The sequence below is a fragment of the Eutrigla gurnardus genome (genome assembly GCF_963514095.1).
Source record: "Eutrigla gurnardus genome assembly, chromosome: 14".
NCBI classification, from domain to species: Eukaryota; Metazoa; Chordata; class Actinopteri; order Perciformes; family Triglidae; genus Eutrigla; species Eutrigla gurnardus.
Genome location: NC_139937.1, coordinates 8,358,472 through 8,381,006, shown reverse-complemented (window position 1 = coordinate 8,381,006; position 22,535 = coordinate 8,358,472). Strand labels below are relative to the sequence as shown.

Below are 22,535 nucleotides of genomic sequence, written 5' to 3'. Positions count from 1 at the left end.
ATTTATTTATGCCCACATATAAAGAAGTACAAGGGTTCTTGCACAAGGGACATAAACACTGCCAGTGCAGTTGACAATGGAAGACGGTCAGACACAAAACGCCTGGGCAGCTGAACGCAGTTACATACAAAATGACCTACAGGTCAGATAGAAAACAGACATTTAAGGATACAAAAAACAACGTCTCCTCCAGATTGAACGGCTACCAATAATAACTGAGACTGAGCAGTACCTGGCCAACTGTTTAGCTCTTCTTTTAGGGAGGCCGGCCATCTGAAGGCCCCTCACAACCAACTTATGCGCATGCCCCAGACTACCAAATATAAAGACTAGAAGTTTACACCTGTAGCCTAGCTGAGAGATGGTCTGCTTCAGCTGCTGATATTTCAGCACTTTGGTCAGAAAGGCCTCCTCTAGGCTGTAATCAAAGGTACAGCCGACCTCCAGAATGACACACACACACACACACACACACACACACACTTTGGACTTCTTCCAAGAGTTCAATCTGTGTGTTGTGTGTCCCTTTTCAATTAAGAACATAATAGTTTTTCTTTCTCAGGGTTGGTTCATGAATATCAAAATTATATTGAAATGAATGTAAATATAATGTGGGAATTGGCGAATTTTGAAAACACCAACTCCGAGTTGGATTCTAATTCATTAAGCATACATTCCCTTGATCATACAAATTACTAGAGACAGCCAAGTGGAGAAACCCAAAACAAACACACACATACACCCACAAACACAGAGCGGTTTAATTACATGCTGTTGAGCAACTGTTTCTTTAATGCATTCTGCGTTCATTGATTTGAGGGGTCTCTGACATTGAATTATGCTATAGATTTTGGCATTTCGAAGGCACACACATGCACACCCAAATATCCATACTAATTGCCTTTTTAGCATTCCGAAGCTGCTCTATTAGGGATTTATGCTGCTGAGTGCGTTCCTACTGAAGGAGTGAACAGCAGGGCAAAGTATGTTATCACCCTAAAAAAGAAGCTGGAAAGAATCCCATCTCCCACATATGTCGACTGCCCCTGCATGCTAAACAAACTGATTCACGCCGCTTCATTTCAAAATGGGGAGGGCAACAGTTTAGAGGAGTACAACACAGCATAAAGGAATTAATAAGTGAACAAATTAAAAGTACTGCACTGACACAATCCTGAACCTGATCCAAGTGTCCTTGAGCAAGACACAAATGTCTGGGGTCACTATAGATTTGACCTCATCCAATGTAAAACTCACAGGAGCTTAGTTCTGCTCAAATAACGAAAAAACAGCACAGAAATGCACACACACACACACACACACACACACACACACACACACACACACAGAGACAGAGAGAGAGAGAGAGAGAGAGAGAGAGAGAGAGAGAGAGAATGCAGATTAAAAAGTAACCTTACATTTTCAGCTTCAGGACCAATCAATATTTGTTGAGTGAACATATAAAAAAAACACGTAAAAAAATTGTTGAGTGAACATATACACTCCATATGCATATCTGCAAGCATTCTTTCACTGGGTAAGCACGCACGCACGCACACACACACACACACACACACACACACACACACACACACACACACACACACACACACACACACACACACACACACACACACACACACACACACACACACACACACACACACACACACACACACACACACACACAGAGCCTGGGCATCCATCCACCTGACAAACCCCATACACACAAAAACACAAATACAACTTCTCATCCCACACACTTGGCATGGATGCCAACTAAGCCCCAGTTCTCCAGAAGTAATAAACCGTCTTTTCACTGCGTCTCTCCAAACCATGATAGAAGACTGCTGAAAGCCCCTGTGCTTCCATTTTAAACCCCTCAACTCATTTACTAGGACACTGATTGTTACTTCTGTGACCATGCGCGCGTGTTGGTTGTACACAATGTCCCCTATGCAACTGCCATGGGGATTATTTGTTTTACACACTAACGTACACACACACATTAGTAAAATGGGACAGCATGACAATACAGTGTTTTTAACATTCACAGTGCCGCATTAATTCTGTAAGTATAGCTAAGAAAACAGCTGAACACGGCTTGGTTTCCCAACATTTGTGCAACTTGAAAAAAATCTGTATTTTCATTTCAGGCAGATCTTTTCTTTCTTTCCTTCAGGCTGGTCTGACCAATCTCCTATCGTATTAACTTGGTGCTGTGATAAACTGAAACAGTATGACTAATAATGTCAGAATAGCAAGCTGAGCACCACAGGGAAGTTTGTTGCTTAACATGCAGTGTGATCGCCTCCTTACTTCTCCAAATAGAGGAGTCAGACAGGTGAGACATACACACGTCACACTAGCAGATGACATTCAAGGTTAATACATCATTACCCATGACAGCCATATCCAATAGACAAACACACCTCCACCCTTTAGATGTGGAGAACTTCTTGATAGGATGCAATATTGCAATAAAAGCCAGGAATTAATATAGGAAATAACTTAGATATGAAAAACTTAAATTGAAAAATTCTAGTAATTCATCAAATTAAGTCACTATATACCGTTCATATTAAATAGAGTGATAGAAATATGAATAATAAAAACATCAGTTATGAATTACTATTAATAAATGAACTGCTTCATGAAAAAAGTGCATCATCCACGTGATACTATAGTGTAAACAACACTGTGCTGGAAGCAGAATCTTTACAATCCTGCTTAACAGGGTTATATAAATTAATTTTACTGATCTGTTATGGCCATGGTGTACAATCAGTAGCTTCTGGCTTAGGAGAGGTATCAATGCACATAACATTGTTGTTTTTCTTCTCAGGTGGAACTTATCTCGTCTGTAACGAGCTAAACTGCTATCAAATCCCCCCCCACACACACACACACACACACACACACACACACACACTGTACTTTTTTAAATAATCGCTGAATAAATGTAGAGCCTTTTTTTGGGATCACTAGATATGGGGCCCCCTAGCGTGTAAATGTATATGTGTGTTTGTGGTACCAGGAGGTGCAGTCATAACGGCCAGCGTGTGACTCAGCGCGAGGCAGCCCGTGTGCCTGCCTCCTTCACTCATTTTTTCTCTTTGGCCATCTGATGAAGGGAAGCCAAAAAAAACTGAGGGAATAAAAAAAACTTAAGTGGGCATTTGGAGTTGCTTTGATCTCAAACCCCCTCATTTTGAGTCTCCATCATGCAAGCAGTGATGAAGTGATGAAAGGCAAAAAAAACTTCCTCACATTATCCTGTCTGTGTGTGTGTGTGTGTGTGTGTGTGCGTGTGTGTGTGTAGGTCCCTCCCCATGAATAGAGCATTAATTGCATTAGCATTACAGCTGGGTGATTTCCAGTCACAGAAAAACTCTTGCATGAACAAAGAAGACATTTACAAAGTCCTAAACTGTGTTATTATTTTGTGCATTTCCTCGCATAGAAATTGGCATGACAGAAAGAGTGAAAGAAAAAGTGAGCATGAGGAGACGACTGAAGCAGAAAGACAGGAAGATTGCACTGAGGAAGTTGGCCAAGTGAAACTGTCCACTTCAAAACTACATTTTTTTTGCATTTAGCTTAAAAAGCAAATAATCTATAAGGGCCAACCAATTACTAAGCCTAGACTTTGTCTATTCAAACATGTCAGATAACAGCGCAGCAGCTCTGACGTTACTGAGACGTTTTGAAGTTGCCCAAATGTACACACAACTCTGTAGAACGGAACGCTCTTTCCTGTTATTTTTCTTTTTGCTAGAATAAGCCAGAGCAATATGGAGTCTCCCTTTATTCATTGTGGATAAATAGATTATTGCCATTTATTGAAGATTATTTTCTCAATTGATTTGTCTATAAATGTCCAACAATGTATAAATACACAACCACAATTTCAAGGCAAAGTATTTAAATTGACCAACCCAAAGACAAGTGATTCACCATTAACAGCAAATGTTTGGCCTTTTTTGCTTTAAGTGACAATCCTCAAATCATAGTTGTATTCTGTTAAAATCAGCTATAAATATGATCAGCTAATCAATTAATCAGTGAAGTTTTAAATCAGAGAACTTAAAGAAAGATAGATAAAATAAGAGGTTAGGTATGTGACCACATATACCGGTACTCACATTTTTCATTTGTGATGTTAATTAAAAATGCAATTATTAAAAAAAAATAGCGTAGCAAAACAAATTAGAATTGTATAATATTTTTAAAAAAATAGGAAATTCAAAGCCTACCAAAACTATATCATTGGTGGTCTACTTTAATTTGAGCATAATTGGCTATATAAGCCACGTGTGTTGTGTTGGACTTTAGCAACAGTTGCCAGTCCAGATGTGTGTTAACATGCAGTTCCTCTAATGGCCTCTAGAGACAAGCTCAAGTTAATTATCTGGATTTTGCATCACTTCTGACAATGTTAATTAATTAAGATTTTACAGGAAAATTGATGTCTAATTTTCCACCTCATGCAGGGGTGGAGTGTTTAAAAATGTATCTGCTAATAGGGATTACAGTCAAAATTAAGGATGGACCAATTCCACTTCATTACAATTCTAACAATAACTTTGAACACATATTGTATCTTTATCAGCTATTGCTCACTTTCTGACTAACAAATTAAAAATCGAACGCGATGCTGTTGTTGACATAACATTAAACGTTATGTTTTCCTGAAAAAAACAGCAGAGTTTGCATTAGGGATGTTAATAATGAACCGTTCAACTGTGCTAGAAATATATAAAATAATAATTAAGCTAAGCAAGTCTCAGGAACAGCTTTTCAAAGGAGAATAGCGCTGGTCCACCTTAATGGTCAGCCCACCTTAAGTGCTACATCAGGGCTAAACGTCTTCACTTAAATTATAAGCTGGCTGACAACAAGACAGGAATGTATCGTGTGTCTCCTCAAGCGTCGTGAGGAGTTGTAGCATTTATTCACGATAAATAACTTACGCGCGCGCACACACGCGCGCACACACACACACACACACACACACACACACACACACACACACACACACACACACACACACACACACACACACACACACACACACACAGCTGTAATGTTACTGCAGTCACACACTCTCCCTCTCCGTCTCTACTGGACACTCACTAACATTATGTCGCACTCGCAGCAATGCATTGGTGGAAACCCTGACAGATGATGCCAGACAGACACACAGCTGACAACTTCACAGCTAAATTAATTAATGTGGTGGAGAATTACTAGGCACTGTTTGGCCTGTTTGGCGCACGTAGTGCAGCTGGCGATAAATGACGGTTTTAACATGTTTGTGCATCACATTATTGTTGCAGCTGGGCGGCTTATTAGGCTCAATAACACGAGGTAAATGCCACATTGCCTTAGTGGAATCAGGTGCTGTTATATCAGAGTAGTATAAGTATAAGAGCACAGTATCGGACCAGATACTGCATCCCTAGGCAAAATGCTTTAAAATGTTAACTCTTATTTGACGGCATGTGATTTCTGCTCACAGTACATAAAGAACCAGAGTACTGGGCGGAAGTCTAACCATGTTCAATTGCAAAATGTTGATTTCCACAAACAGTCACCCACTGACTCAGTTCTCTCTCACAAGCACACAAGCATACACCCGCCAGGTGTTCGTGTGCCCCGGATGGATGGAAATTAATCAAAATGCAAAACAGTTTCTAGCTTAATTTCTCTGTGTTTATGCAAATCTCTCTCTCACTCTCCCTCCCTCTGTGTGACGTGTCAACAGTGCAGTGAGAGACCAGCAGAACTGTGAGTAGGTGGAAAGTGACATGGGGCAACAAGCTGAAAACATGTACCACATGTACACAAACACGTACACACAAAGTGTGTACTCTATGGCAAAAACTGGATGAAAACAGCAACAACAAAATGACTTGTTTCTGGCTACAACGGCAGTGGTACCAAGAAAATTACGTTTTAAAATAACTTATGATAACTTATGATAATCCAGATCTAAATGTACCGTCTCAAGACCAGAACTTTTTGCATGGAACATACGAAGCCTTTGTTTGTTCATTTTGTGTTTGTCCTTACTTGATTGAGTTCCTGAAGTGGTCCTCTGCAGGGTTTTTCACAGTGCAGCTGTTGAGCACCCACAGGTCTGCGTCTGTTGGGTTATCTATAGACGGAGACGATGTAAATGTTTAGTGCATGACTTCATATAGAAAACCAATCAACAGATACAAATAGTATAATTTAGTATTCAGCATAGCATTTTACTAAGCAGCAGAAAGTCACACCCAAATCATCCATCCTATATCAGTCATTTTAACCAGTCTTATGGAGTGTCTCAACTATCGGCCAGAATTTGAATTTTATGTAATAAAAAAAACAACCCATGGTGAAAATTCTCAAAAACAGGTTAACATTCAGGTTACTTAAACTAAGAGGGTCATTTAAATAATTTTTAATTGACACACAGAGCAGTGCATTGCTTTTTGTGATGATAAGCTTGGCTTCTATTCAAGACGATGGTGGCAAGCTTTACATGTCACAGCGGCGGTGGGGAGCTTGAAGCCTACTCGTTTACCTCACACTAATCCCGATATTTCACTTACAATGACTTGATACCGCACACACACACACAGTTTACGAACCAAGGAGAACGCCACTCATTGAATTATTAATATGAGACACAACTAAAGTTAAAAGTCTTCACTCATCTTCTTATTCTGATGGAACAATCAATATCTTAGTTGAAATTGTAGATTTAGATGCAACATTGCTTCAATAAATTTAATTTAAAAATGTATAGTGCCAGTTATCTAAGACAAAAAAGACCAATAGGACAATACATAGGGAAGAAAAAAAAAGTCCTTACAACTTTTCATTCACAATGTTTAGACATTTAGGTTATATTGCATGTTTAAATGTTTTAGGGGACTTTTCACCAGTTGTCGATGGCGTGGATATAGAAACTGTAAAACGTGAAAAGTAAACAGCAGTCGTTAGGGGGTGAGCTTGCTGATCATCTCTGACAGTAAACAAGACTTCATGTATATGTAATAATGTGAGTCACACTGGTAGGAAATGAATCATGTGTTGGCTTTGGGTTTGTCTGCCTGTAATCAACATTTTCCCATACACATACTATGAAACGTGTGTGAGAATAAGTTCAGCTGGCAAAGGGTGCCCATTATGCCTACCTCTATCTGTCTAGGCAACACACGCACACGCACACACACACACACACACACACACACACACACACACACACACACACACACACACACACACACACTAGTGGGAGTGGTCTCAGCTGTGTGGTTGCTGCCTCCTCTCTGTCCCGAGGGAGGCTTTCCAGACCAACAATAACAAGCTCTCCATCAATTTACACACAAACACACACGTACACAAAAACACACTCAAGACAGATACAAACATCTGCAAAACAATCCTATCTACAGAGTCAGCACAACTTACCAGCACACAAATAGAAAGTGCAGAATTAATTTTTTTATGGTGCAAATGTTTTTTTTTTTTTTTTTTTTTTTTTTAATATTTAACTTAACCCTTGTATTGTCTTCACTTTTGGGACCCTCTGGTATCCCTCATATTTGGGGTAATCAATGCTGATATAAATATACTTCATAACCATTAACATAATCTATTCATCTCAATTTCAAACAATAAAAATCACATTTAATGTTTAATGATTGCAGTCAGTTGCTACAGAACACAATTAACAATGGAAGTGTGATTCTGATTTTTGTCATAAGGTTATAATTTATGTTAAAAATCCACTATACTCCAGACTTGGGTGTCATAAATCATGCAATAATTCCAGCACAATATTAAATAGTGCTTCCATAATTGGTGGGATCATCCACCGTTCCCATGCCTCCCCATGACATAAGTTAAACAACTAGCTCTAGTTCACATGATTTTTAAATCTTTGTTTTTCGTCACTGAAGCAAGGCAGCCATGGACACTGTCCAAATGTCCATACGAATGACTTATTTTCTGGTATTTGTAGCTTTAAACCTCTACGGCCTTTTCAGTCTAGGTAACTACTGCAGCAGCTCTTTCTGATCCAGCACAAGATCAGCAGAACAGATACACAAAAATATGACAGTCCATCCCCTTGAGATGGCAAAATGTTGACATGACAGCAGAAACCCCACACCTCCCACCGTTGCCACCCCGGCTGCCAGTGAATTGGAGGTCAAAGTCATCACCAGGCATTGAAATGACATCTGCTGCTTCTCAGACAGAAGGCTTTTTTGAGGTGTAATCTCAAGACAAAAAACCACAACACTGTCACAGAGGCCACTGTCAACAACTGAAACTTTCATCTTGCATTGGGTTTGGGGTTTACAGCTTGAATCATTTTTTTTTTTTTAAGATATTTTTCATTTCATTTTGTGTGGCGGTGTCTTCAAAGTAGTTCAGAGTCACTTGTGCTGCAGCCAGGACCCGGGGGCTACAGCTGTGGTGCAAGACCTTCTGTGGATGATTGTGTTTGTTTAAAAATGCTCGAATTGATGGGGTAAACACAAAGAGAGAAATCTGACCTCACACACAAGGGAGCTGAGTGTGTTTGTTTTAGCGAGCCTAAGACAAAGAGACACAATTCTGACAGGAAATAGCAGCTACAGAGGAAATATTAAAAGTGTGACGGTGAATGGATGTGTGCTAGCCGGTGACATTGTCCCACGTTTGCTGTTGCAGGGACACCAAGTGGTTGAAGACATGAGTGAAAGGAGATAAAAAAAAAAGACAGTTTAACACTAAATCAATACATTGATTGAAATGTGCCCAGGATCTGGTTTAAATAAAAGGGAAGACCAATAATTATGACAGGGACTATTAAGCACACTTTCCAGTCTCCTGTGATTTAAATACCATTATCAGAGACAGTTAACATTACTTATTTCCCTGTCTAGCCATTCAATCACAACAGTACCAAATGGAATAGCAAAATAGTGCTGTTGTAAGCCACATTTCCTTGTTATTTAAGTATGTATTTGTCTCAATACATGGAGATGGGTTGCAAATTTTATTCAAAATGCAAGAAAAAAAACTCAACTGTGATTGAGTGGGTGGGTTTTCTTGAACTCTAGTTGGGCCTGATGGTAGAACCAGGACCTTGCAGGCAAATAACTTTTGCTGTGCCGTCTAATTTTCAGACAGTGCCAGCGATGTCTAATGATGCATTACAGGAACGTTACGCTGAGGTGAATTAAAAGCCGAGTGGGAAAGCAAACGCTGACATTGATTGGTCCGAAATGACACAAGAAATCATACATCTCCACAGTTGCCACCGCAAATTACTGCCTAGAGACACTCTTATTCCTCCATGAAAATCCGTTAGAGGAATAACACCACAGTCTATGGACTGCACTGACAATGGCTGTCACAATCTCAGTGACAGCTGCTTCTGCTGAGAGAACTTTATCTAATTTGAAACTTATCAAGCCATAACCACAATCATCCATGTATCAAAAATACATTAGCAGCAACCCAGACTCGGCACAGCAGTGGTAATAATATAATAACGTGCAATGTTATGAAAATGCAAAACAGTGACTAAAAGCCAAATATTCATAGGTTTCATTTTTTTAAATAGTGTGCAGTTTAGTCATGAATAAACTAGTGCATAATGGCAGCGGACAGTGAAACTCTTAGATGCTGACGATCTGCTGTCAAAATGTTGAAAGTCTAGAATAGATTATTAACTTTTATGGAACATGTTAAGTTATTAATTCATGAGCCTCAGTGTGTGCTTTTCTGTTCATCTCTCCATCAGTGTGGGAAAGTGGAGTAACCTTCGATGACTCAGCATTTAAGCACACATAAATTCCTACCACACAAAGAAATGCTGTTATCAGGAAATCTGTGGAAAGTTACATTTGCATAAGATTTGCATAGGTATGGAGAGGCAGCCAGTAACAGAAGGAGGGATTTGGTTATTTTTGCAAATCATGACCATCCAGCAATTATGTGAGAGGTTGTTAGTACAGAATGTGCAAAAAAAACTGTTGACTAATCTTTTATCTGATGAAGAAAAGGCCCAGAGGGTAAGACAAGCATCCTGGTATGTGTGGGTGTGTGTATGTGTGTGTGTGTGTGTGTGTGTACGTGTGTGTGTGTGTGTGTGTGTGTGTGTGTGTGTGTGTGTGTGTGTGTGTGTGTGTGAGGGAGAGAGAGAGAGAGAGAGAGATAGAGAGAGCATAAATATCCTTGTATGTTAATGTGTTGCAAAATGTGTCTACATTATCCCCGTATGAAACCGGCTCTAACATTGACAGCTTTGGGGACTGGGAACACACACTGCTCTTATATCTATGAGATGTAAAATGAAGTATCCATTAAAGAAAAGTGTATGTCAAATGTCATGTAAAATAAAACATAGCAAAGCAACTGTTGATAGTTCTTTACCTGTGTTTTATTAACTTAGTTCAGTCAGGAAACAATAGATATGACGATTTTACCAGCTCTAATGATTTGAGATGACTTATTTATTTATTAATTATTTATTATGACAAAATTATTGCCTTGGCACTATTGCAGAACTTCTCATACAAAAGCAATTTAATGAGGCATTTCTTTTTTAAATAATTTTAGTTTGTCAGATTACACACGCACACACACACACACACACACACACAATAATGACACTATTTCACTCAGTCTGCAGCCCACAGATGAAAAGCCTGTTTTATATTTTATCCAATACAAGAAATATATTCCATTTGACCACAACAGCTGACCCCCAAATAAATTGTTTTCTTGATGTGTGTGTGTGTGTGTGTGTGTGTGTGTGTGTGTGTGTGTGTGTGTGTGTGTGTGTGTGTGTGTGTGTGTGTGTGTGTGCGTGTGTGTGTTTTCAATAAGGAAAATAAGGAATTCCACCACTCTCAAACAGTTGACCCCATGATACACAAAAGGAAAATGACCTGTGTGTGCGTGGGTGTATTGAAGTGCACCATAACATATTCTTTTAAAATATCCCCACCAACTGACCCAAATTATTAAATCGAATCCATGAGGTTTGTTCCTGTGTGTGTGTGTGTGTGTGTGTATGTGTGTGTGTGTGTGTCACCCTACATCATTCATCCTGCAACCAAATCATATAAGAGAGACTGGAATATTGGAGAGGCAACACCTGGGGTCAGTGTGTGTGTGTGTGTGTGTGTGTGTGTGTGTGTGTGTGTGTGTGTGTGTGTGTGTGTGTGTGTGTGTGTGTGTGTGTGTGTGTGTGTGAAACCATATACACAAGGTTATACATAACACATTTCAATCACACTACTCCCTATGGAGATGAAGGGAAATTGTTACGGGAGCAGGTGCATGGATGAAATAAGTAAGGATGGCAAGATGGACAAAAAAGACAGAAAGAGTGAGCCCAAGGATCAGATGGCTGCTTATGTATACAAACAGAAAGACAACAAAAAGATGTAAGGAATAGGTAGAACAGACAGACACTGAAGAGGGCCATCCTGAGAGAGTATAGAGAACTGAGTGTGAAGCGGAGACAAGTGACAGTCAATACCAGAATGGGATATAAGGACGACCAACATGTTGGCAGAGTGTTTTTGGGAAAAAATACATTTGAACACATCATGATAACAATATAAAATACCTTCACCCAATGGTCATTTTTCTGAATCGAGCTTGACCGTATCATAACATAACAAGGCAGATGCGGAAGTGCCTTAAACCTGCAGTCTTTCTCATAGGCAGCAGGGGGTGACTCCTCTGATTTTATTGAAGAAGGAAATGAGCAAACATCTCACACAATAGTTTTTGTTGTCATTGGCTCGTTTATCATTCCTTGCTTCTTCTGGTCACAAAAAAAGAGCACCGCCAGAAAAAAAACAAGATGGTGATAGCCAAATGCCAAACTCAAGGCTTCAAAACCATTGGAAGAGGTCACAATTACTACTACTTGTACACAGCCTGTCAATGTAACTCTGTACTTTAGCTCTGTCATTTTGTCAAGCAGGACTGTGTGGCTGCCCACTGGCTGCTAACAGCTAAGCCAAGTTTGTTGATTTCCTGTTTCCTGTTGATTGCAACATGTGTGGTTCACAAAGTAGTATAATCAGGGAAGCATTCCATTTTTTTCTGGATGATGGTACTAGCCCTGTTCCCTGGTACTGGCAGTACCTGCAGTACTTCAGAAAATCAAGCAGAAATATGTTTTCAATATTGACATTGACTTGGTAATGAAGTATCAGTTCTCGTGGTATCCCTACCCACAGGTGTGTGCAGCACCACACAGAAAAATGGAGAGGGGGCTCAGCTGCAGGCTCAGAAAGCAGAGAAACACGTAAACAATAACAGACAGTATGGGAATATGGTCATTTCCCTGAACTCCCCATGTACCCATCCAATGTATGCAGATGTGCCAATCCACAAAACAAATATGTCAACTGTAAATCACCTTTTACTGTAAAAGGAAAAAACAACTTTTCATACTTCAGTGATAACAGTATTTTTCAGACATGGAATATAGCACAGCCTGTCACAGGATTATGTAGCATACTGAGCACAATTAAAAGCATAGCAAGTGAATTTTGAGTACTCTGGGTGCAGGAGTCTGACTCCACTAGCTAGCTGCGAGCTTTCAATGTGAAATGTGCATGTTCTCCCCTGAATGTGATATGTGTTTGCCTATATGTGTTAGCACAATGTGTGTTAGACCTACCAAGTATGAGAGCTGGGAGCCCACATGTGACTCCACACAGGATAGTTAACGGATGGAGGGACTATTTTGTGTCGTACAGCACCGGCATGTAGAAATGAAGAGGAAAGAAGAACGTGTTTGAATCACCTTACTGCAAGTCAAAAGTCAACTGATGGGAAGAGCAGCACACACAACTAAATATCTGACCTGTTAAGTTCATAGTACAATATATAGCTGATCTTCAGAGTAAAGGCATGACACATAACCTATCAATCTCTAGGGGGTGGAACAAGCACAGGTCGGACGCAAATCTTACTGAAGAAAGAAAATCAGAACATTGTACCTCCTACTGTTACTTTAGGCTACATGCAATACAAAGTTTGATCTAGCCATGGCTATATCAATATTAAATCAATGACCAGGAGTAGCGCCATAATATACACTACATTCTGTAAAGTTGTAGATCAACATACAGCCCACGAATGAATAACACAAAAAAGTAACCCTAATACGCTATTTTTAAGCCAATAAAAGCCTTTTTTTCAACTACAATAACATTGGCTTTCTCTGAGAAAGTTCTCAAAGCACAGAGTAATATTTAGACCCCAACTATCTAAATACAAGGTACTGAGTCGCCATAGGTTGATCTACAGAGTCAACCAAGGACAGAGTGCCATTTTTTTCTCTAAAATGAGAGGAATACGTTTCCAAAGTAAAGATGGTTGTCAGAGTTGTTTCAAATAACAGTATTTTACAGGAAACGCCGCAGCGTAAAAAGGTAGGCAGAGGCATGTTGGGACTTAAGAACAGATGCGTGTAATCCTTATAGTGTCGTTAAACTCCGATCAGCATGCACATACCTGCCATTTTACCACAACATTCTAAAACCACCATCATTCTTTTACTCACTCTTTTGCCCCAGAGGTAACTTCTTTTTCTTTAATCTATTCGCCATTTCACCCACATTACCCAAACTCTATATTTCCTCTCCTCTACCATCTCATTTAACCACCATACATAACACCCACTCACTCCTTTGCCCCCGCTTTCCGATGCCATTTGGAAACATCCAGTTGTCACCACGTTCTCATCTTTCCCCATTCCTTCCACATATCAAAAGTCTCTAATTCTCTTTTTTTCCTTGTGTGCCTTCCATTTCTACTGCACCATCCATCCTCAAAATTTGACCTCAGGCCTTTCCTTTTCATTTTGTCCCACTCCAGGTTAAAATGAGGGTCCTCAGCCGATGAACATTTTTAGTCAGATGATCCTTAACGATAATTCCTTTGTATGAGTTTGCAGTGGAAGAACGCAAGGCAGTTGTGTTCTCCTAGAAAAAAAGTGTATTTACTTTAACAAATCCTCATGCACTGCATACATTTTAAGGTGATAAAATATTTCCTAAGGCAATCAACTTGTCCCATAATTTAACCATTTGATTTGCAGAGAGTTTTGGACAACAATTAGTTTGACCGTTTCATTGGTGAGAACATTAAAATGACTTGTGATGCATTCAAAATGCATCAAAATGAAAAGATGGATAATTAATGAGTGTTTACTGTCAAACCTATCTACTAATAACTTTCTAAGTAAAAAAGAATACAGTATGTCATGCATCTCTTTTGACTTCTGTTTGCGATGCTGAATGTACAAACACACTTCTATAGATAGTGTATTGTTTTGCAAAGGCTTAATATAACACATTCATCTCAGTAATTGGCACTGTGATCTAAATAATTAAAGACTTGTGTTGATGTGATTGCAATCTAAAATGAAACTGCAATCTTGCTTTCTAGCACTGTGGAGCTCCCACGGTGATTACTCTGCAAACAGATTTGTTTTCTCCCTGCCAGGAGAGTACTTAGCATTTCTAGCTCTCAATGATCCAGCATCCTGTTTGGAGATTTCAGGCAGTTCAGGGAAGTTCACTGCAGTCAGATCTTGTATATTTATGTAGGAAATGGAACTCTGGAGACTCTCTGCTTTCCAAGCAACATAAACCTTTCATACAGGCTCCTTTAATTATCTCTCCTGATGATGGGTATATCATATATAACCCCACTTTCACTGCTATCGCTGAGGCTACAGTATCATATTTTCCTTTTCTGAGAGGCCTACTTAACAAGTTGCCAAACTTTTCCCTCGCCAGCTAAACATACACTGTGTAAGTTATCCGATCTGTCCCTAGTGGAGACGAGCAGGTAGATGTAAGCTATACAGGCATATCTAACTGAACAGAAGAACAAGGCAACAAAACCAAATAGAAATAGTTATCTGTACTTGCGGTACAGTAGTTCTCAATCAAATTTGTATAACATTTTCCATATGGCTTGGCTCCACTCTCTCTAAGTCCATGCAGTCATTTCCCCAGACTATTTCAAATAAAACAAAGTATCTGAGCGATTGAGATGTGCAGATTTTCCAGACCGGAGAAACAGATCTATGCTGTCTCTGATTTCCCTCTGGTCTTCAGCCCTGGTAGATGATATATGAGGGCAAAGGCAGAGATGTCTGGGTGTGTATATAAAATTGTGTGCCTGCACAGTGTAAGTATGTGAATGAGTGAGTGAGAAAGAGTGAGACGGAAACAGAGACAGAGAGAGAGAGAGAGAGAGAGAGAGAGAGAGAGAGAGAGAGAGAGGCCCTTGGGGTCAATTTGATGCTTCTGGTGCTTCACACAGACCACATCATGACCCACTTTCCACCCCATCCCACACACCCCCACGTGCACAAATACATGATGCATGCAGACACAACACACACACACACACACACACACACACACACACACACACACACACACACACACACACACACACACACACACACACACACACACACACACACACACACACACCTTGTTATTTCTGTCTTCTACCCTCCATCCATTCCACACTCAAAACACATCATCTTTCCTCCTCCACTAACCCCATCTCTCATCTTACTCACACACACAAAACACACAGGACATGCTGACCTTGGGATACAGTGCTGTGCGGTTTATCGGGGTAAGCATGCTGGAGCAAAGGGGTGGCTTTGGGGTGAATGGACACACTTGACTGAGCTAACAAGGCCTGTCTGGCCTTATTGGCTGATTGGCTGAATGGACAGCTAGATGCCAGTCAGACTGGCTTGGAGGACAGGTGGACTGGAAGGCAGGGTGGGGCAGCGACCCACTCACTCAAGTGTTGTGCAGCACAATCAAGTCATATATTAATGCTCCCTTCCAGACACCTCAGAAGTCAGAAATGTCTGACCTCCTACAGAAAAAAGAAGTTGTTCCTCCATGTGAACGTGGGGAAACCCATCTGCTCTGACTTCACGAAGAAGCAATTGTTTGACATCACATGACAATGGAAGTGCACATTGTAAATTAATACATACTAAAACCGGTTCTGCATGTAAATTGATGTTGAATTTTATCGCCCTGTTATAAATTAGCTTCGGGTAAATCTCTGAATGTTATCTTGTCTGCACAAAAGTTATTGGTAAAAACGTTAAAAATGCCAAATAACGGGCCGGCCGGTGGCGCAGTGGTTAGGGCAGCCTATGAACAGAGGCTCAATGTCCTCGAAGCGGTGATCCCGGGTTCGACTCCCGGCCTGGCGATCAGCTTCCCGCATGTCTTCTCCCTCTCTCTCCCTGTTTCCACACTGTCTCTATAAAATAATAAAAGGCTTGAGCGGCGCTCTAGCCTAAAAAATAATCTTTAAAAAAAAAAAGCCAAATAACATGGTGTGGCTTAAAAGGCTGAGAGTTCAGTTGTGTGAACACATTTCATAGAAACATCAGTTTGTTACAGCCAGCCATGGTTTTTGTCTATTTTTCTCGTTGTTCACCTGGAACACAAAAAGGTCTAATGGGAATATTTAATTATTAACAGCAGCAGCATTGCAAACAGGTAATTTGATCATTGTGCTGATAAACATTGACGAGCATTTTTGGTACATTTATAATTCCACATCAATACTTGGGGGTCACAATGACAGCATGTTCATTCTCAAATGACGATGGAGAACTTTTCCTCAAAACTACATATCCCCATAGCACTCAAGCAAGGACAAACAAACAAACCATTATGCTATCAACCTGCCACATGTCTCATATCTTTTATATCTGGAGTTAAAGCACCAATACATAAATTGAAGCACTGACAGCATTGACAATTTATTACACCCACACAGTCTCCATTATGATAAGACACAGAGGGCACTGACAAACTGGCCCAAATGTAAAGGCTACACTCACTCGCGCATGCATGCATGCACACACGTGCACACTGTCATTTCCCCCAAGCTCCTGTGAGAGTGGGTGTGTGACGAGTGACAAGTTGGGCATGTTTGATCGGAACAACAAGACAGATTCCCAGCTGACAACATTTATGTCTAAAAGGTTCCCTCTCCTTGGGGAGTGTGTGTGTGTGTGTGTGTGTGTGTGTGTGTGTGTGTGTGCGTGCGTGCCTCTGTACCATTGCTTCACTGACGTGGCAAATCGTGAATGGGCCTTAGAGGACTTACGAGTTTCACCTCCAATCACATTTTACAAGTGAGCTCTCACACACACACACACACACACACAGGCCTTGGGGTTTTGGCGGTTGGTCTATCAGTCTAGCAGGGGGAGCAACCACTCAGCCGTGGATGACAATGCAATCAACTGTCATTAGAGGGATGACACACACACACACACACACACACACACACACACACACACACACACACACACACACACACACACACACACACACACACACACACACACACACACACACACACACACACACACACACACACACACACACACACACCTGTCAGTCACAAGTGGGGAAAACTGTACACATGTAAAATTCCACTGGCTGAATGACAAACTCCTCATATCTAGATCTTGCAAGGGGAGAAGCACATCAACATCATTCAAGCTGCTGAAACAATCAGTGAATTAATCTTGACCGAAAAATAAACTGTAACTGAGAATTTGCTCACATTTTGCACTGTAGATGGGACAAGACATCTGAAGACAGAACCCAGGATTCATTGAAAATGAGAATCATCATTAGTTGCAGCCCTGGACATAACTCATGTAGCTACACTACACTTTCAACAAAAACACCACATCTTTCATCCTCATCCGCAGTTAATCATCTGAGGCAACTACAGAGCAACACCAGTACAGAACTGGAACTGGGTGCCTCAGAGACCCAGTATCACTGCAGGGTTGGAGCGATAATTCTTTGTGTATTGGTGCTTATCCTGCTTGTTTTATTTATTTATTTTTATTCTTGCTGGTGATATATAGATATAGTTGGGATGGTCATAAAACCTGAACTCCCGTAGCTGTGCTGCTAGGGCACGGGATGTTTCCATACATTTTATTTCTATTTATTTAAAGGTCATTCATTTTCAATTGTATTACTACAAACGTTACTACATACTACAAATGTTCACTTTGTCTTGAGTAAAAAAGCAGGAACCCATTCTAAACAAAAGTCTACATCTCATTAGAAAGATAAAGATTGCACAGCATGCTGCAGTTAGGCCATTTAATCCATCTAATCAAACATTTTCTGACTAAAATACGTTTTTGGCTAAAGAGGTTGAGCTGACAATTAAAAAAATCCAAAAGGTTGTTCTGTGTATGATTTGTTCATTCAGCTGTTTTTAAGCATTTTAAATTTGGCCAGAAAATAATGCATTAAGTGATTGGTAATACTAACGTAACTTGTGCATATTTCATTTTCTTACAATTGTAATAACACACAAAATGAATGATCACAAAACAAGTTAAGAAAGTAAAACGGCTCTTTACACTGTAGTGTATTCAAATTTGTCAACTCTGGACAGTCGTTCCAAAAAGCTTAGTTTTCAGGAGTGGAAAACTTAATACGGATATAAACTCAAAATGGGGAGAAAGGACGTATTTTCAAAATGCATCCGGATTAGTGTGGACATCATCTAAGTTGTCATTTTTTAACCGCTCCTTTCTTTTCTTTCTCCCATACACACAGCTCAGCAAATACACCAGACTGCATTCCTCTCAGACTCACTGGGGGCCTTGACGGCATCTTTCCAACATATCAGCTTAGTTAAGTGGCAGAAATTCACAGCACCGGTTCTTGTAGCATGTGCATAATCTACTGTCTCTTCTCACAGACAGATATGGCAGCGAGCGTGAGCGTGGCTGTGTGTTGGTTTGTACTAAGAAGCGGGGAGGGTATGCCAAGTTAGGCACAGCAGGGGCTCACTAGCGCCAACAGCTTGACAACATCTTAGAAACATCTATTCAGCTAGGATTTCTCTCCTGTCCTTAACAACTCTGAGCTCATTTCAGTTACTGGGAAGAGTCAGCCCGACGCATAGAGGCAGAGAGAGATACAAAGAGGAGATGGATGGCGGGCTGAGAGTCGAGGAATCAAGAGAAGGAAGCTGAGAAAGATGGAGGTGACGCAGTAGTGGATATCGATGTCACACTGAGGAAACTGCCCCACCGGTTAACACACTTGTGACATCGCAGGTGCTCGCAACTACACCGGACATTTTACAAAAAATGATATGCATCGTTGGCGCTCCATATCTGTAGAGCGCTTACTTTGCACTTTCACATAGGATGGCTGTGTGTCCGGCCTCTCCGGTTGAGCTTCGGCTGCGTTTCCTCCGGATGCTGCCAACTTCAAAGTTTACAGATTGCCTCACCAACGTAATCAGGGTTCCCTGTTAGCATTGAGTTTAATTCTGAAATATTATCAAAAAGGCCCTTTTGCTTTTCACTTTGAGGCCAAATCCTCCAGCAGTGTCTTGTTGGTCAGCTCTCCTTAAGCTCGTCATGTGATGAGTGAAATCTGGCACCTGCTACTCTGTGCCGTCACTCTAATGATGTATATAGCAGACTCTTACAGTTCATAATTGTTTTAGTCGTCCATAAGTATTTTCCAAATTAAGAGTTCTTATTTGATGAATATGGGTGCCGGTACACAAAAATGAACTAAATGGCTTTTATTTCTTTGGAGATACAAAGTTGGAGGCAGAGGCTGAGTTTGAGGAAAGAAAAGGAAAAGAGGAGCATGGAGGGACAATGGTAAGAATGCAGGGAAACAGACAGAAATAGAACAAATCAAGGGTGCGCAAAGGAGAGACCTAGCATTAGAAGAGCAAGTGGGGGTATCTCAGTGAAAAATAGCAGGCGAGCTCAGCTGAAAGTGGAGCAGGAATGATGAATGCTATGAGACAAGTCAACTGCTAATTTGGATGGCAGAGGTTTGCTTCTACAGGGCAAGGGGCTGGAGTCAATCTGTCTCCCTTACATCCGATCATAGAGACACAGTGGGTGCACCTGGGTCCAGACAAGTCCCCCTCCCTTTGACTAAAAATAGTGGGGATAAGCCAACTGCATGTCTGCCTACACTGAGCAACTTTAAGGTACATTTTTCCGTTGGACCTGTGTCTACAATCTACTAGAATATATGATTAATATATTGTTAAAACCAGTAAACTGTGGCACTTCTGGTAATTAAAATGGTATTGAAGAGTGTGCGAGTGGACTGGAGAAGTAAATACATTCCAAGCTATTAAGTTTCAAAGCAATCACTACTTAAGAATATAGGCCGGCTTTGTCGGGCACATATGGATTGTATATGGGGGAAAATGTACAACAGAGGAAAATAACGATACACATCTGGCTGTGGATTCCCTGTGATTTTAAATGTGCATTAAGTGTGATTTATCGAGGTGCACACAGGAAGGGGATGGAAACCAGACCTAAATAGATTTTTGCCATTACACGTCTCACCTTGCATAGATAGGATGATTTGAAGCCTCAGGTTCATGCAGTAATTGGGGCCAATCACTAGTCTGCAGCTCAGACAGAAAACCATTATGATCATCAGTGCAGGCATGAAAAGATATTTTACGCAGTGAGAGAGGGATTATTGGAGTCAAGGGCGCAAGAGTCAGTGTGTCTGAGAGAAAGAAGGGCCTGGAAGGTTACTGACTGACAGAGTAATATACCAATGATTTCACTTTTACCACACACCTCAGAGTGAAACATGGCAGACTCTTTCACCTTCTAGACGGAGGCCAGTGTAATTGCCTTCTCATTATTAACACAATATGACTGTCCACATGTGAAGTTGGTCAGGTTGGGGACAGAGAAAGTCTGAACTGGCTTACTAAAATTGAGTGGTCACATGGTCCAGAAACAGACAGGAAGCGATAAAAGTAATTTCACATATGGAAATGGATCTTCAAATGTTTGACCACTTCACATTACAACCTACATGTTTACGTGAAATTGAAATACATTTTTACAACGAAAATAAAAAAATACATGTTTGAGTAGTGAAACATTTGTTGATCAGAGTACATTTCTGATCTTCTGTGGGTTCCAAATATTAAATTCCAATAAAAAAACATTGTTTTGAGATTGGTTTCACATGTAAATGCTTTCTAGCCTATTATTCCTTCCAGCTCTTGGACACACCATAAATAAATCTGATTATATAACGTTTAAACTATGGTTATAAGGGCTCACTAAAACTATTGGATTATGTTAAGTGAGTAAAGAAAATAAAAATGAAAGTAATTTTGCAAACCTATTTCTCACACTGGAGGAGTGTGTTTTTATGCATGTGTGTACCTCCATCTGCGTGAGAGAGTGCATCTCTCTGTGCCTCAAACTAACTGACAAAATCATGCACGCCATGATAACCACAGTCAGTTCCCCATTTCACAACAGTAACAGAATAGGCAAATATTGACACACTATTTCTCTGACATTAAAAATGTGATTATATTTGCTGTTTGCCCTAGGAGATGGCAGTTTATATTCAATGAGGTGTATGCCCCTCTGTCTGTCTGTCTGTGTGTGTGTGTGTGTGTGTGTGTGTGTGTGGGGGGGGGGGGGGGGTACATGTTGAATTTAAAGTAAAAAAACAGGCCATGGGAAGAATATGCGTCAATTTGCTGTGTACACAAAAGAATGTGTTAGCACAGTGTGAGGTATCCGGATCTGGAAGTGTGTGTGTGTGTGTGTGTGTGTCTGTCTGTCTGTGTGTCTGCCTGTCTGTCTCTGTGTGTGTGTGTGTCTGTCTGTCTGTCTCTCTCTCTCTCTCTGTGTGTGTGTGTGTGTGTGTGTGCCCGTCATTAAATGCCTCCCGCCTGTCACCTGCAAGAGAGACAAAGAAAAAGAGAAACAGAAAGGTAAAGAAAAAAGTAGGAGCCACCTGTATGTAAAAGCTCACCTGTCCTGGGAAATATGACACAATAATAACAGAAATAAAAGTGAACTGATGGCAGATGAAACTTTAACCTTCATAAAAGTTGAACTGGTAGCCAAGAGGGGCTGGGACTTGTGGTCATTACAGAGAGAATCAAAGATGCACTATTGGTTGTTGATGTTCTTACTTCAGACATACACTGGAAATAACAGTTGGTCTCAGCCGGAGATGTCCGAGTGTCTCTACTTAAATTCCAGTGCATATTGACATATTCACTCACACAACCAACAAATCCTGATTAGATAAAGGGGAATTAGCCAATTGTGAGTTGTCTTCATTCCACTAAACATAACAGCGGTGGCTGTTGCAGACACACCTGGTGGAGATCAGGGCCCGGTTTCCCGAAGCCTTCTTAAAGCCTTCTTAACGCTACGTCATTTGTAACCCCTACTTAGAGTTCCTACTTAAAGGCTCGGTTATGCTTCCGCGTAGTGATCACAAAATGGCCATGCAGTTGCTGGGAGACCGTGATGGTTCTGCGTTGGGTTTACGTGTCGAAATGCAATTCAATGCCACACCGGTAAAGGGCGCTATGTTTTTTGTAAAGACTGACCGACCGACCGAGACTCTTGACGTATATCGTCGTTAGCCTCG

The 22,535-nt window shown here is 40.6% G+C and overlaps 1 protein-coding gene across 1 annotated transcript in view; it reads right to left on the bottom strand.

The window, feature by feature from the left end:
* cdkal1 (CDK5 regulatory subunit associated protein 1-like 1) overlaps window positions 1-22,535 on the bottom strand; it is a 216,951-nt gene that overhangs the window by 170,301 nt on the left and 24,115 nt on the right. The window contains exon 4 of the mRNA XM_084026002.1: window positions 6,076-6,160. Within this exon, the coding sequence (XP_083882128.1) occupies window positions 6,076-6,160 (85 nt within the window). The remainder of the gene's footprint in view (window positions 1-6,075; window positions 6,161-22,535) is intronic.